This window comes from Pseudorasbora parva, chromosome 5 (genome assembly GCF_024679245.1).
Source record: "Pseudorasbora parva isolate DD20220531a chromosome 5, ASM2467924v1, whole genome shotgun sequence".
NCBI lineage: Eukaryota > Metazoa > Chordata > Actinopteri > Cypriniformes > Gobionidae > Pseudorasbora > Pseudorasbora parva.
Genome location: NC_090176.1, coordinates 10,512,536 through 10,528,019, shown reverse-complemented (window position 1 = coordinate 10,528,019; position 15,484 = coordinate 10,512,536). Strand labels below are relative to the sequence as shown.

The following is a 15,484-nucleotide window of genomic DNA, read 5'->3' as shown; positions in this document are numbered from 1 at the left end:
GCGTGGCGGATCAGCTTCAGCGTGCAGCTCCAACAGCAATGCACAGTTAATAATTACTATGATTGGGACTGTCATATTACACAACATTAATGAGAACACTATTGTAATTAAACATTGTGATTGTTAAGTATTTGGGTTTATTTGCCGTGTGTTTCATTGCCTTGATCCAGGAAGAGCGCATGCACAACATGAGTCACGCATTCTGACATGATTCTGACTCGCGCATGTCACTTAGTTCAAGTTCACTTGTGCATGCGTTTCTTTTAGTGAAATAAAACGCACTAGCAAATGGCTTCAGTCAGTGATGGCTACCGGTTTTCATTCAGTGCTTCGGCTTTAGCGCATACGGAGCAATGCATAATAACTTGGGACGATCATATTATATACCAGAAATGAGAACGCTATTTTAATAAATGGTTGTAAAGTCATTGGGTTTAGGTGCCAAAGCAACAAGAAATGTGTTATTTGTATAGCCCACACAGACAGATGTTGTGCATTAAGAGTTTAGGAATGTGTTCATATGAAATGTCATAGCAATTGTAAAAAAAACTGTAATCCAGTTGATAATCTTGGCCGTTTAGGGCTTCTTGTATGTCCACACGTGAGAAATACATATTATTATTATTATTATTTTAAAATTTAATTTGGGAGTTTAAATAATAGTGCTACCGCCTTACTTTTCAAGATCGACTAAAATGCCTTGAATATCCATCATTGGAGTTCCTCCAGTAGAGGGCGCTCCTGCGACCGAAGCGACGACACACATCCGAGTCCAGGAGAAGAAGACGTGAGCGCAGGAAGGGAAAACAAACAAGAGAAGTGGAACACAGCCGTTCATTCGGATCGAAGACTGCAGTTTTTTCAGACTGTAAATACTGAGTACATTAATTTAATATTGAATATTACCCGGGATCTTGTGCTACGCCCCTGGGATATGTTGTGATTGACAACTTAACACGCATTGCTCAGACATATGCGTGAGAAGAGAAGAGCATATGCTCAGGCATACAAGTTATCAGAGAAAAGCATCGATCAACCGGAAGACTGCTACTGTGTAAGTTGTGTTTGTAAACTTTTATCACTTGATTGTTTGCTCAGCTGTTGTTAGATAAGTTTGTTTGTGTAGTATCTTGTCATGTATTAGTATTTCTGGGGCCCGTTTCAGAAAGGAGGTTAAGTGAAAAGTTAACCCTGAAATAAGGCAAACTCTGGGTTTTCTGTTTCATAATGGGAGTTATGTTAAACCCTATAAAGCAGGGTAAGTTAAGCCCGTTTCTGAAAGAGAGGTAACTTATACTCTGAGTCAGTTACCACAGTAACTTACCCCGTGAACCTAACCTGCTCAGGAGCAGGTTTTCTTTTTTTCCCAGTGTTTCTTTCGGTCTCCTCCTTTCGGTTTAAATACTTAATTCATTCATTCATTCACGCTGCACAAATGCTTTTCTTACTGAGAATTTGTCCCTATTGGCAGATGATTTGCAAAATAAGGATAATGCACTTAAATTAGTTTTTTTTTTTTTTTTTTGTCCCCAGGAACATGTATTTCTTATGTGGAAATGCACATTGATTTAAAAATCTTTAGATATTTTGTCTGGAAATTACAAGACAAAACAAAAGCATTATTTGCAGTGAAGGTATATTCACTGTGAATAAAATATAATTTTTTATTATAATTTTTTTTAAATTATAATTAAATATTAGTTTTGTGTGTATATATATATTAGTCCATTTGTCTGGTCTAGAGACATGTTAACTTCTCTACTATACACGTAACTACTATACACTAGATGGTGAATAAATTAGATTAGTGAATAATTCTGCAGAAAAAGTTATAAAATCACAAGTGCACAGTAATTGTATAAAATCTAAATATTTAGTGGGGGGGAAATAAAGAAAACCATAAAAGTGAATGTGTTGCTCTAAATCTGGTAAAATGTTACACAAAATACATTCATGAAAAACAAGTAAATATATTTATAGAAATAGGGCCTATATACTAAGGAATTATTTATAATGTAATAGTGCCATATATTTATTTAAAATGTATAGTGCATTTTTTTAATGAGGCAGCAACAAATTATAGATAGGGCAGAACAAGAGAGGCTATTAATAATCTTTCATTTTTTAGAGTATTTCAAGTATTATAATATAGAGCGGCTCAAAGCGCGTATGCGAATCCCGTAGCAGGATGATGCGCTTGAAGCAACAGAGTAGAACAATAAGTACGTATTTCCTGGGGAGTGTTGTTGTCGTTCTCTGGACGTTTCAAGAGATGGACTGGTAGTTGTGAAAAAAGGTTAGTGACAGTGAGCATGTGAATGTGTTATGAATATTGCTTGAAGGTTGGAAATACATTTTAAAGAAAATCACCTGACAATTTAAACGCAACTTTCCAGTTTGTGTCACCGATGACAACAGATGGGTGTACTGGGCACAGAGCGGCGATACTTTTATGGTATCGAACTAAAAACTCGTAGGGTAAAAAACAATTTACCTTACGGTGCCAAATTTCGGTTCCAAAAGCCAAGCGGCTGTGCCTATGCGAGTGTGCAGCATACTCACATGTAAAGACCTAAAGCACCGGTGATTGGCTGTCCACCACCACGTGACTGGGATGATTTCTGAAGATACTAGCAGTCACTCTAGACACACCACAAGTGTAGTTTTCTCATGTGTTTCTTGATTCTTTGAGGGGTGGAGTCAAAACATATCACATCCATATTCAATGCTATTTTCAATACCAACGGGGGGGGGGGGGGGGGGGGGATTTGTTGCATATACTGTCAAATAGATATTTTTAATATATTTATTTTTTTGTCTGTCTATTGAAAAGCTTTTAAGCTTTTTCTCATAAACATTGAGCAATTGCTATTAAAATTATCACAAATATTTGCTAACTCAATGTATTTTTTACACAGGGGTAATTGTGTTGCAATAGCTTACACACAGCCCAAGTAAGCTTGATTTCGAATAGTAAATTAAACAGTAATAAAATAAGAACAAATAAACATTACAAACAATAGCACAAATGAATACAATAGAATAAAAGATACAAATTAAATATCAATCAAATTATATAAATGCAGTCCATTTAAATAGACTGCTTTATTTTTTCAGGTAGGTCTAACATTCAGGTAAGAAACTGAATATAAAAAAACTAGTAATTAAATTTAAAGTAACATTGGATAATGTTCTTTGTAAAAAAAAAAAAAAATAGCCTACAGATGAAACCATTAAAGTGACACAAGTTGATCAGTCAATCAGTGTGATCGTTTTTCTTTTTGTAGTTTGAAACCACAATGACAGTGATCCATGTGCAGAGCTGCAAACTCCATCGTGTTTGGAGTTGCGTGTATCTCTTCAGCTGATGCGTGATCGAACTAACGCAAAATTAAACCTAAATGTTCAGTGCCACATTCTGAAGCTTAACACACGGTTGTCTTCATTTAAAAATAGCGAGACTATGATATACCCGTGCTGATTCAATGCCACTCTCTCTCTCACATTGCGGTCTTTGACCTCTACATGAGCTAAAAACAAAAGTTAAAGAAACGAGCTGCATGCATCTTGCGGAAGAACATTGCATCTGGAGCTACTTCTCTCCGTTTATGTCTATGGCGGATCACACAGGGACTGTGTTCCCCCGCAGCTGTACCTACCAGTCTGGCCTGAAATAGTCCCAATATAAATACCCTGAATTATTATGGTACACTTATAATAAGTAAGACATAAACATGGTTTGGAAAATGGATTCATGTTGTACATTCTCATTATATAATTTTGAAAAATCTTGAACACAAAAAAAGTTACGGACAGCAGCTTTAAGTGAGAGAAGATCCTGTTGTAATGTTTACTAATTTATTTTATAATAAAAATACAATTTTGCTTTGAAGAAAAAGTGGATTTTTGTTGTCAATTATAGTTCTTAGAAAGAAAATTGAATTAAATTGGGGCATCTCTACTTAGAACCATGTGATATTTCTGTTTAATACATTTGCAAAAATGCCAATAATTCTGTGTTTTTCTGTCAATATGGGGTGCAGTGTGTACATTAAAGAGAACAATAAATGAATTTAAATGCTTTCAGCAAATGGCTGCAATATAACAGAGTGAAAAATTTAAGGAGGTCTGAATTTCCATGCCCACTATATATATGGGTGTCATGTTACTTATCTAGTAGAATCAAATTGGTTGAAGAATTTTTATATATTTGGACTGGAAACAAGTAAAAAAAAATTCTAATTAAGAAAAGCATTTTTTTGCAGTGTGACTCAATGGCTCATTCATTATGCAGCTCATTAAGCTGCTCATTATGGGTTCTTTTGTCTCCTTAGGTGTAAATCAAAACATTATCATTCACACCCCTTCCCATACAGGCTTTGTCTTACAAAAATGTAAATCAATATATTGTTTTACGTGAATAAGTAGGCACAATGATTCTCACATCAGTTTGAAGCAACAACACCCATTAGTCAAAAGTCCTGTGGACACATCTATTGTGTGTGTTTTTTTTGTTTTGTTTTTTCCAAAAAAACACACATTAATGTTATTCTCTCAAAAATACAAGCATGTTGCTCACCTGTTATGGTAACCTAGTTTGTGCTGAATACAGTGTAATGACACTTTTGCCATTAATATGTTTATAAGCAACTGAAAACCCCCCACAAATGTCTGCATGTCAAAACTTCTAAAGGGCCCCCAAACTGTGCATTCCTGTAATATCATGAAAGGAACTGTATGTAAGAAATGTACTTCAATTAAAGGACAACTCCGGTGAGAAATGAAGCAAGGGGTAATTAACAGATGGTTACAGAGTAGATCGTTCTCTGGGATGCGTTTTCATGGAAATCGAATGTAAAGAGTTTTATCTTTAAAAACAGATTAGCTTATAACACTAGTCTATGGGGCACAGAGTAGTGAAATTAAATCGCTAGTTAATACCACTAACAAGGCTCAAAATAGCCTCACACTAACACAGTAGCATAATGAGGGTCCCTACATGCAAACCGAAGCATTGAGAACTTTGTAAGTGGACAAACAGTTTAATAAGAAGACACTTTATAAACATAGTGCATTACGCGTTCACGAACAGCCGCCATCTTGCAAAACAGTCTCGACTCATCGAGCCACGAGCGCTGTTCTAAGTGATGAACTGTGACTTGGAATCTCATATGGTCCGTTGTTTCTGGAAGAAAACACTGAACGCGACAGAGAAAATAAATAAATAAAAATAAAAATGTCCATGTTATTACATTTCACAAACTTAATTCCTATCGACCAGCTCACTTAGAACAGTGCTCGTGGATCGATTCGTCGAGACTGTTTTCCGAGATGGTGCCTGTCCGTGAACGCGTAAGGCCACTATGCTTATAACGTATCTTCTTATTAAACTGTTTGTACTCTTACAAAGTTATCAATGCTTCGGTTTGCATGTAGGGACCCTCATTATGCTACAGAGTTAGTGTGAGGCTATTTTGAGCCTTGTTAGTGGTATTAACTAGCGATTTAATTTTACCACCCTGTGTCTACTCTGTGCCCCATAGAGAAGCGCTATAAGCTAATCTGTTTTTAAAGATAAAACTCTTTACATTCGATTTTCAAGAAAACGCATCCCAGAGAACGATCTACTCGGTGACCATCTGTTAATTACCCCTAGGGTCATTTCTCACCAGAGTTGTCCTTTAATCATAAAATGGCCCGATTTGTCGCTAGACATTAAGAAATTATGTTAATTTAAAATACTTATATCAATGACAACAGTAGTCTGGTCAGTATATTGTCATTTAAATTATTCCCACTTTTTGGTGCAATATCTCCTAAACTCAGGTGATTACTTATATTATTTATTATTTATATTTATTCTCTCCACCCAAATACTGTAAATGCTCATAATCTATGTCTTCTGACTAAACGTAACCGTGACCTTATACTGTTCATATTTTTCTTCATATTTTTATTCTTAGAATTTTTTATTACCGTGTTGTATTGTATTGTTTATGTGCACTGGAAGCTTCAATTGTCCCAGCAGTTATACTGTTTTCAAGGTCTATCCACGTCATTACTGCAAGGTGGATTCTGATTGGCTCAGAGAAAATTAACAGTCATGGTAAATTTCCACACATTTTCAGTTAATCAGATTCACATTTCCATAGATCACTTTCTGACGCTTTCACCCAGGAATTAGGGATGTAATGACCTTCCAGGACTGGAGCAGGCGCCAGCTTGCCCAGACCAACAAGTCCACCTATCTCTTAGGATGCCCATAATCCACCTCAACGCTGATCTGTAACACATAATATTGCGAACATACACATATACCCAGTCTCTCCATGGTTGGAGTTGATCGAGCCCAAATTCTTTCCCAAAATATACTGATAGTATGTGCTTTCTCTTAGTGAAAAGTACAGACAGTAGTACAGGCAAAACACTTAAAGAGTTAAATTGAGAGTGATTATGAGATGAGCAACTGCTAAAGAGAAAGCATCCAATACACACCTTCAGTCAGTGAAGCCGCCGCCACAGCCATTCATGAGAGTTTAAATGTTGACGAATATTCCCATCTTCCCACAGAAGAAGAAGCGGAAGCAGAAGGAATCACTCCAGGAGAATCTACTAACATACTGTTGTAAAGATGAAGGTTGAGGAAGAACCATGCAGAATAAAAGTTGAAGAGACAGAGGAACAAATAGGTTTGTATATAACAATACAACTACAATATATAACGATACAGCAAATAAGAAGCATCCTCCTAATTTTTAACTGCTTTTTTTCCCCAACAAATGTCTTAGTTCTTGAATATTTTTATGCTTATACTAAGCTGAGACATAAACAGAACAAATAACTTTCATAAATGTGCCATAAAACATTACCGGTGTGCATCTTGAGAAAAGGGTAGATGTAGTGATATGTCAGTTAGAGTCCTGCACGGGTTGGGGTCCGTGACGGGTTGACCCGCAAATTTAGCTGAAACCGGTGAAAAACATCCATCTGTGTCGGATACGGGTGCGGGTCGGACAGGTGCGGATTTACAAAATCGGACTTGTGCAGGACTCTGATGTCAGTGCATGTTACTTTCAGTTAAAACAAAACAAACATGTATTTTAGTGAGACTAAGGGTGCTTTCACACCTGCCTCATTTAGTTTGGTTGAATTGTTTGGTTGAATTGAGTTTGTTTCCCTCTTTGGAGCGGTTCATTTGGCCAGGTGTGAAAGCACCCGTCGCACTTGGGTGCGCACCAAAAGTGGACCAAACAAGCGTACCGAGACCTCCTTGAAGAGGAGCTCTCGGTATGCTTTCAAATGAACTCTGGAGCGGTTCGTTGTGGTGAGAAAGTGATCCAACCTTGAACAGAACCAACTGCAAAAGTACTGATCATTTTTGGACTAAACCAGTTGCCCGTAGTCAGCTGTGCTGACATTATGTGCATGACATTATTACCTGATAGATCGTTGGCAATGTTTTCGGAAGATGAGCATGTCAGAGTCAAGAATAATTAATGCATGGCTCCGCGTGAAGTGACGAGCGACGCACGCTCGCCGTTTACAGAGAATTAGAACGTTGTTTTCAAGTCGCATCCGCACTTTACTATAGAAATGTATTGTTTGCATACTGTGGTAAATGCACACAATGTAGTAGATTATGGCCAGGGACAAAATCAGTCCGCACAGTCGTCTCTCCATAGGTTTGTAGTTTGCTGGCTTTTCCCATAGACTGTAAAAAATACACAGAAAATTTTCCCACATGTAAATTCTGACCAATCGAAAAGCAGTTTAGGAAATACGCCATGGCCAATGAGTGATGTGGATGTTGTCATGTGCCTACATTTTGGTTCGTTTCAACTGGTTCGGACCAAAGCAATCAGTGTGGTGTGAAAAGGAACCAAAAAAGCTGAAAAATGCAACTATGTATAATTGTTTGCCCTTGGTTCCGACTAAATGAACCGAACTAGAGATGTGAAAGCACCCTAAGCTTAAGCCTTGTCTGTGAAACAGGTGGATTGTGTCTTAAAGGGTTAGTTCACCCAAAAATTGTAATTCTCTCATTTACTCACAAGTTGTTCCAAACCTGTATACATTTCTTTGTTCTGCTGAACACGAAAAGATATTTGACTTTTTTTTTTTTTTTGGAGTAAACTATCCCTTTAAGGAATGTTTTCCGCAGGTGCATTGCAATAATTGTTTATAGTTCATTGAAAAAGCATGAAAAAATATAAACACTGTCAAATAAAATGCTTATTTGAATTTTTACAAAATTTTCTTTAAAATACACTGTTGTGAATAGAGGATGCTTCTTTTTTGCTTAGTTTATTAGACTTCGTAGTAAACTGGATTTGTGATTAATTGAGATTGAACCATATTTAATTTTCTCTAATTTTTCCTTCATTTATTGAATTATGTGAATTTAATGTTTGTTTTAGACTCTGTGGAAGTGAATGAGGACAAACATCAACAACCTCATCATTTCTCAAATGAAGATGTAAACACAGTCGTTTACAAGACTGAAAATAATTTCACACACGAACAAGCTATAAAAACGGAAGTCGAAGGATCTTGCACCAGTTCTGTTCCAGTTCCAGTTCCACCAGAGTGTGGAAAGAGTTTCACAGATAAATCGGAGAAAAACCTTGAAAAACCTTTCAAATGCACTCAGTGTGGAAAGAGTTTTACTCAGAAAAGACGCCTAAATCAGCACATAAGAATTCACACTGGAGAAAAGCCGTTCACATGTACTCAGTGTGGAAAGAGTTTTGTTTATAAAGGACGCCTAAATGAGCACATGAGAAATCACACTGGAGAAAAACCATTCACATGTACTCAGTGTGGAAAGAGTTTTGTTTATAAAGGACGCCTAAATGAGCACATGAGAAATCACACTGGAGAAAAACCATTCACGTGTACTCATTGTGGAAAGAGTTTTGTTCATAAAGGACGCCTAAATGAGCACGTGAAAATTCACACTGTAAAAAAACCGTTCACATGCACTCAGTGTGGAAATAGTTTCATGTATAAAGGACAACTAAATCAGCACATGAGAATTCACACTGGAGAAAAACCGTTCACATGCACTCAGTGTGGACAGAGTTTCATTAGTAGAGGACGCCTAAATTTGCACATGAAAATTCACTCTGGAGAAAAACCATTCATATGCTCTCAGTGTGGAAAGAGTTTTGCTCAGAAAGGACGCCTAAATGATCACATGAAAATTCACACTGGAGAAAAACCCTTCACATGTACTCAGTGTGGAAAGAGTTTTGGTTATAAAGGACGCCTAAATGAGCACATGGGATATCACACTGGAGAAAAACCGTTCACATGCACTCAGTGTGGAAAGAGTTTCGTTCACAGAAGACGTCTAAATGAGCACATGAAAATTCACAACGGAGTAAAACCGTTTACATGCATTCAGTGTGGAAAGGGTTTCGATCATAAAGTACGCCTAAATGAGCACATGATAATTCACACTGAAGAAAAAATGTTCGCATGCACTCAGTGTGAAAAGAGTTTCAGGAGCAAAAAGAATCTCAACAATCATCTGCTCCGTCACACTGGAGTGAGAGCATTCAGCTGTGATCAGTGTGATAAAACATTTGTTTTGGCATCATGCTTAACAAAACACCTTAGAGTTCATACTGGTGTAAAGCCTTATGTTTGTTCTTTATGTGGAAAGGGTTTTACACATCTTGGGTCTTTAAAAACGCATGAGAGTATTCATACTGGTGTGAAGCCTTATATGTGCATTGACTGTGAAAAGACTTTTACTTCATTCAATGCCTTAACCAAACACCAGAGAGTTCATACTGGAGAGAAACCATACAAGTGCTCACACTGTGGAAAGACTTTCTCTTGGTTAGGAAGCCTGAAATGTCATGAGAGAGTTCATACTAGAGAGAAACCGCACCACTGCTCTTCATGTGGAAAGGGTTTCACTCAATTATCTAATCTACGGACTCATCAGAAAAAGCATCACCCAAAGTCATCTAAATGAGCAAAGTTAATGTTAATGTTCAGATCCATCACTTTCAAATAAATACATATATTTCATATATATGTCATGTATTTAGAATATCATCAAAAATATTTCACTAATTCCATTCAAAAAGTGAAACTTGTATATTATATTCATTCATTACACACAGACTGATATATTTCAAATGTTTATTTCTTTTAATTTTGATGATTATAACTGACGACTAAGGAAAGTCCCAAATTCAGTATCTGAAAATCAGAATATTAAGACCAATACAAAGAAAGGATTTTCAGAAATCTTGGCCAACTGAAAAGTATGAACATGGAAAGTATGAGCATGTACAGCACTCAGTACTTAGTTCGGGCTTCTTTTGCCTGAATTACTGAAGCAATGCGGCGTGGCATGGAGTCAATCAGTCTGTGGCTCTGCTCAGGTGTTATGAGAGCCCAGGTTGCTCTGATAGTGGCCTTCAGCTCTTCTGCATTGTTGGGTCTGGCAAATCGCATCTTCCTCTTCACAATAACCCATAGATTTTCTATGGGGTTAAGGTCAGAAGAGTTTGCTGGCCAGTTAAGAACAGACATACCATAGTCCTTAAACCAGGTACTGGTTGCTTTGGCACTGTGTGCAGGTGCCAAGTCCTTTTGGAAATGAAATCTACATCTCCATAAAGTTGGTCAGCAGCAGGAAGCATGAAATGCTCTAAAACTTCCTGGTATACATCTGCGTTGACCTTGAACACAGTCGACCAACACCAACAGATGACATGGCACCCCAAACCATTACTGACTGTGAAAACTTTACACTTGACCTCAAGCAACGTGGATTGTGTGCCTCACCTCTCTTCCTCTTTGGGTCCTCTGGGACTTTGGGACCCAGATTTTTCAAAGGAAATGCAAAATTTACTTTCAACAGAGAACAACTTTGGACCGCTCAGCAGTGCTTTTTGTCTGTAGCCCAGACGAGACGCCTTTGATGCTGTCTGTTGTTCAAGAGTGGCTTGATACAAGGAATGCGACAGCTGAAACCCATGTCTTGCATACGTCTGTGCGCAGTGGTTCTTGAAGCACTGACTCCAGCTTTAGGCCACTCTTTGTGAATCTCCCCTAGATTTTTGAATGGGTTTTGTTTCACAATCCTCTCCAGGGTGAGTTTATGCCTATTGCTTGTGTAAGGCTGGAAAAACCTAGTAGATGCCGAAATGTCTAATCTCTCTGAGAAAACAAATCAATCAACTTTATTTATATAGCGCTTTTACAATCACGATTGTGTCAAAGCAGCTTCACAGTGTCAAACAGGATAATATTGCGACAAAATTAGATTTGGCTGTACAGTCGTACTGGAGAAAACAGTGATGTTATCAGCTTATTTTAATTTATCATATAGCGACAATGTTGGCAGATCAGTATTATAGTTTATAGAATTAAATAAGACCTAATTCATATATTTTATTTGTATAATAAGTTGAATAACTTTAATCATATTTTTAGTGTCCCCAACTGAGCAAGCCAAGCCAAAGGCGACAGTGGCAAGGAACCAAAACTCCATCAGGGCGTGATGGAGAAAAATAAACCTTGGGAGAAACCAGACTCAGTCGGGGTGCCAGTTCTCCTCTGGCCTATTAACACACCGTGTAAGATTATTATTCTGGCAACCTTACAGGTCGGAAATCATATTAGATCGGAATATTCAAAATTTTCAGGGTATCACGGAAGAGACAGATTTATTTAGGATGGGGCGTCAATTACACAAGAGTATGAATACATGAAAGATCGGAATTATTGCGCCGAAGACGGGTTTGAGCATGTCGTGCCAGTGAGGCAAATTCAGAGGAGACACCATTTGACACGGCTCAGCAGACACTCCAGGATGCGCTGGTCATGTCCAGGCAGGTCCACCATCCGATCCGGACAGGGCCCAGATCCGGGATAAACCTCGGGATAAACAGAGAGACTAACATTAGCGTAGATGCCACTCTTTTTATGATGTAACGAGTACATCAGGTGTTATGGGAAGTGTTCCCGGTTCCGGCTGACCTAGTTAATGCAGCCTAACAATCAGTCAATTGAATTGAATAATGAAAGTTAAAAATGTTCTATGTGTATGCCATAGTAAAGAGATGTGTTTTTAGTCTAGATTTAAACTGACAGAGTGTGTCTGCTTCCCGAACAATGCTAGGAAGACTATTCCACAATTTAGGAGCTAAATAGGAAAATGATCGACCGCCTGCAGTTGATTTAGATATTCTAGGTATTATCAACTGGCCAGAGTTTAGAGACCGCAATCGACGTGATGGGGTATAATGCGTTAAGAGCTCGCTTATGTACCGGGGAGCTAAACTATTTAGTGCTTTGTAAGTAATAAGCAAGATTTTAAAATGTATGCGATGTTTAATAGGGAGCCAGTGCAGTGTTGACAGAACTGGACTAATATGATCATACTTCCTGGTTCTAGTAAGAACTCTAGCTGCTGCATTTTGGACTAGCTGGAGTTTGTTTATTAAGCGAGCAGGGCAACCACCCAGTAGAGCATTACAATAATCTAGCCTTGAGCTCATGAACGCATGTACTAACTGTTCAGCATTTTGCATTGAAAGCATGTGCCGTAATTTAGATACATTTTTAAGATGATAGAATGCGGTTTTACAGATGCTAGAAACGTGGCTTTCAAATGAAAGATTGGTATCAAAGAGCACACCCAGGTTCCTCACTGACGACGAGGGCTTGACAGAGCAGTCATCAAGTGTTAGACAGTATTCTCGGTTACTACTTGTGGAGCTTTTCTGTCCAATAATTAAAAATTCAGTTTTATCTGAATTAAGTTGCAGAAAATTACTATTCATCCAATTTTTTATATCAGCTATGCATTCTGTTAATCTTGTGAATTGGTAGGTTTCGTCAGGGCGTGAGGAAATATAGAGCTGAGTATCGTCAGCATAACAATGAAAACTAACGCCATGCTTCTTAATGATATCTCCCAGTGGTAGCATATACAGGGTGAAAAGCAACGGTCCTAACACTGAGCCTTGCGGTACCCCATACTGAACTTGTGATCGGTGTGACATCTCTTCATTTACTGCTACAAACTGATAACGGTCAGATAAGTACGATTTAAACCATGCCAAAGCAGTTCCACTAACGCCAACATAATTTTCGATTCTATTCAGAAGAATATTGTGATCGATAGTATCAAATGCAGCGCTAAGATCGAGTAACACTAATAGAGAGATACAACCACGATCAGATGATAAGAGTAAATCATTTGTAACTCTAATTAGAGCAGTCTCAGTGCTATGATATGGTCTAAATCCTGACTGGAAATCCTCACATATACCATTTCTTTCTAAAAAAGAACATAATTGTGAAGACACGGCCTTTTCTAGTATTTTTGACAGAAAGGGTAGATTCGAGATTGGCCTGTAATTGACTAATTCATTAGGATCAAGTTGCGTTTTTTTAATAAGTGGTTTAATCATAGCCAACTTAAAAGTTTTCGGTACATATCCTAATGTCAAAGATGAATTAATGATATTAAGCAGAGGATCTATGACCTCTGGAAGTATCTCTTTTAATAGCCTAGTCGGTATAGGGTCAAGCATACATGTTGTTGATTTTGATGATTTTACAAGTTTAGCCAGTTCTTCTCCTCCTATAGTAGTGAATGAGTGTAATTTTTCCTCAGTGACCCTGCAGTGCTCTGTCTGAAGTGATACTGTAATAGACGGCTGCATGGTTATAATTTTATTCCTAATATTATCAATCTTACTAGTAAAGAAGTTCATAAAGTCATTACTGCTGTGTTGTTTACAAACATCAGAAGCTGAAGCTTTATTTTTTGATAATTTAGCCACTGTATCGAATAAATACTTAGGGTTGTGTTTGTTTTCTTCTAAAAGAGATGAGAAATAAGCAGATCTAGCAGTTTTTATGGCCTTTCTGTATGCAATCATGCTCTCTTTCCACAAATTGCGAAAAACCTCTAGTTTTGTTTTCTTCCAGCTAAACTATTGCCCAGACCAACCCTCCAAAACAAAGGAAATTACTCATTCATACAGTTACCATCTCTGTCCGAGACGACATCACACTGAGTGATCTACGAATGACACTAATTTACATGCCTTTCCTTTCTCATGAAACTTCCCCAAACTCCTACTCCCCCAAACTTGAGATCACCTGAAATGCAGCAGAAATCTGTTACAATGTCAATCCTCACAATACAGTATTATGTGTTTGATATCATTTGAAATGTCTCAGTGCGACTGGTACAAATATCTCAAGTCCACAGAAGTAAACTAGAACATCATAAATGAGTTTAAAGATATCTTTCCTTGGTGTATGGTGGGTGTGGCTTTCAGCCATTTGGCCTCTCTTCCTTACAGGTCTATAGGACTTGATTAATGCAAATTCCTATTGTGAACTCGTGTTTCCATTTGAAAGAGTTTCAAATGGTTCTGGATATGCATCTGGTTCTGGGTATTTGATTCTGTAGTCAGGTCAGCCCGTAATGCTGGACTTTTCAATATAGCCAGCATTATGTAATTTTCAGAATTCAGGTATATATTTCATTCTTGACTTCAGAGTATTTGATGGATTACCTTTGAATTGATTATGTAATTGGCATTGTACATTTACCTGATTGTTAATAAATTGTTACACTTAGATTGATTCTGACTTGCTCTGGAATTATTCAGGTTATGAACGGACATAATTTCAACAAAGGGTTAAACGGAATAATTAAATGTGTACTTAAACTATTAAATATAAATGACCAAATAACCAATTGGCATTCTAAACCTAAATTCTAAATTATGATTAAATGGAATCAGATAACGAGGAATTGAAATAAAATCCCTTTTCCCCGCTGAAAAGACGAACGCGCAGCGACTTTCACCCACCAATCATTAGCCTCCATTGGGGTGATTTGGGCGGCCTTACACTTGCTTTAAAGCCTTCAAAGCTAGACTGAGAGACCATTTAAAGGCTTTTCCATGTGTTTTGAGTTAAGTAGCTGATTAGAGTGTGGCACCAGGTATCTTCATTATTAAACCTTTTCACAATATTCAAATTTTCTGAGATACTGAATTTAGAATTTTAAGACTTCCCTTAGTTTTCTGTTATAATCATCAAAATGAAAAGAAATACACATTTGAAATATATCAGTCTGTGTGTAATAAATGAATAATAAAAAAGTATCCCTTTTTGAATGGAATTAGTGAAATAAATAAACTTTTGATGATATTCTAATTACACTCAACTAAAGGATTATTAGGGACACCTGTTCAATTTCTTATTAATGCAATTATCTAATCAACCGGTCACATGGCAGTTGCTTCAATGCATTTAGGGGTGTGGTCCTGGTCAAGACACTCTCCTGAACTCCAAACTGAATGTCAGAATGTGAAAGAAATGTGGTTTAAGCAGTTCTGAGCGTGGCATGGTTGTTGGTGCCAGACGAACCGTTCTGAGTATTTCACAATCTTCTCAGTTATTGGGATTTTCACGCACAACCATTTCTAGG

The 15,484-nt window shown here is 37.4% G+C and overlaps 1 protein-coding gene across 1 annotated transcript; it reads left to right on the top strand.

The window, feature by feature from the left end:
* The first annotated feature begins 757 nt into the window (after window positions 1-757).
* On the top strand, window positions 758-11,188 carry LOC137075052 (zinc finger protein 665-like). Its single transcript, XM_067443222.1, has 3 exons — window positions 758-1,054; window positions 6,571-6,689; window positions 8,418-11,188. The coding sequence occupies exons 2-3, from the start codon at window positions 6,632-6,634 to the stop codon at window positions 9,983-9,985; spliced, it is 1,626 nt and encodes a 541-aa protein (XP_067299323.1). The 5' UTR covers window positions 758-1,054; window positions 6,571-6,631; the 3' UTR covers window positions 9,986-11,188.
* The last annotated feature ends 4,296 nt before the right edge of the window (window positions 11,189-15,484 follow it).

Coding starts and splice junctions, on each gene's coding strand:
- LOC137075052 (XM_067443222.1), top strand. CDS start 6,632: ATGAAGGTTGAGGAAGAACCATGCAGAATAAAAGTTGAAGAGACAGAG. Junction 6,690..8,417: donor AGAGACAGAGGAACAAATAG/GTTTGTATATAA, acceptor TGTTTGTTTTAG/ACTCTGTGGAAGTGAATGAG.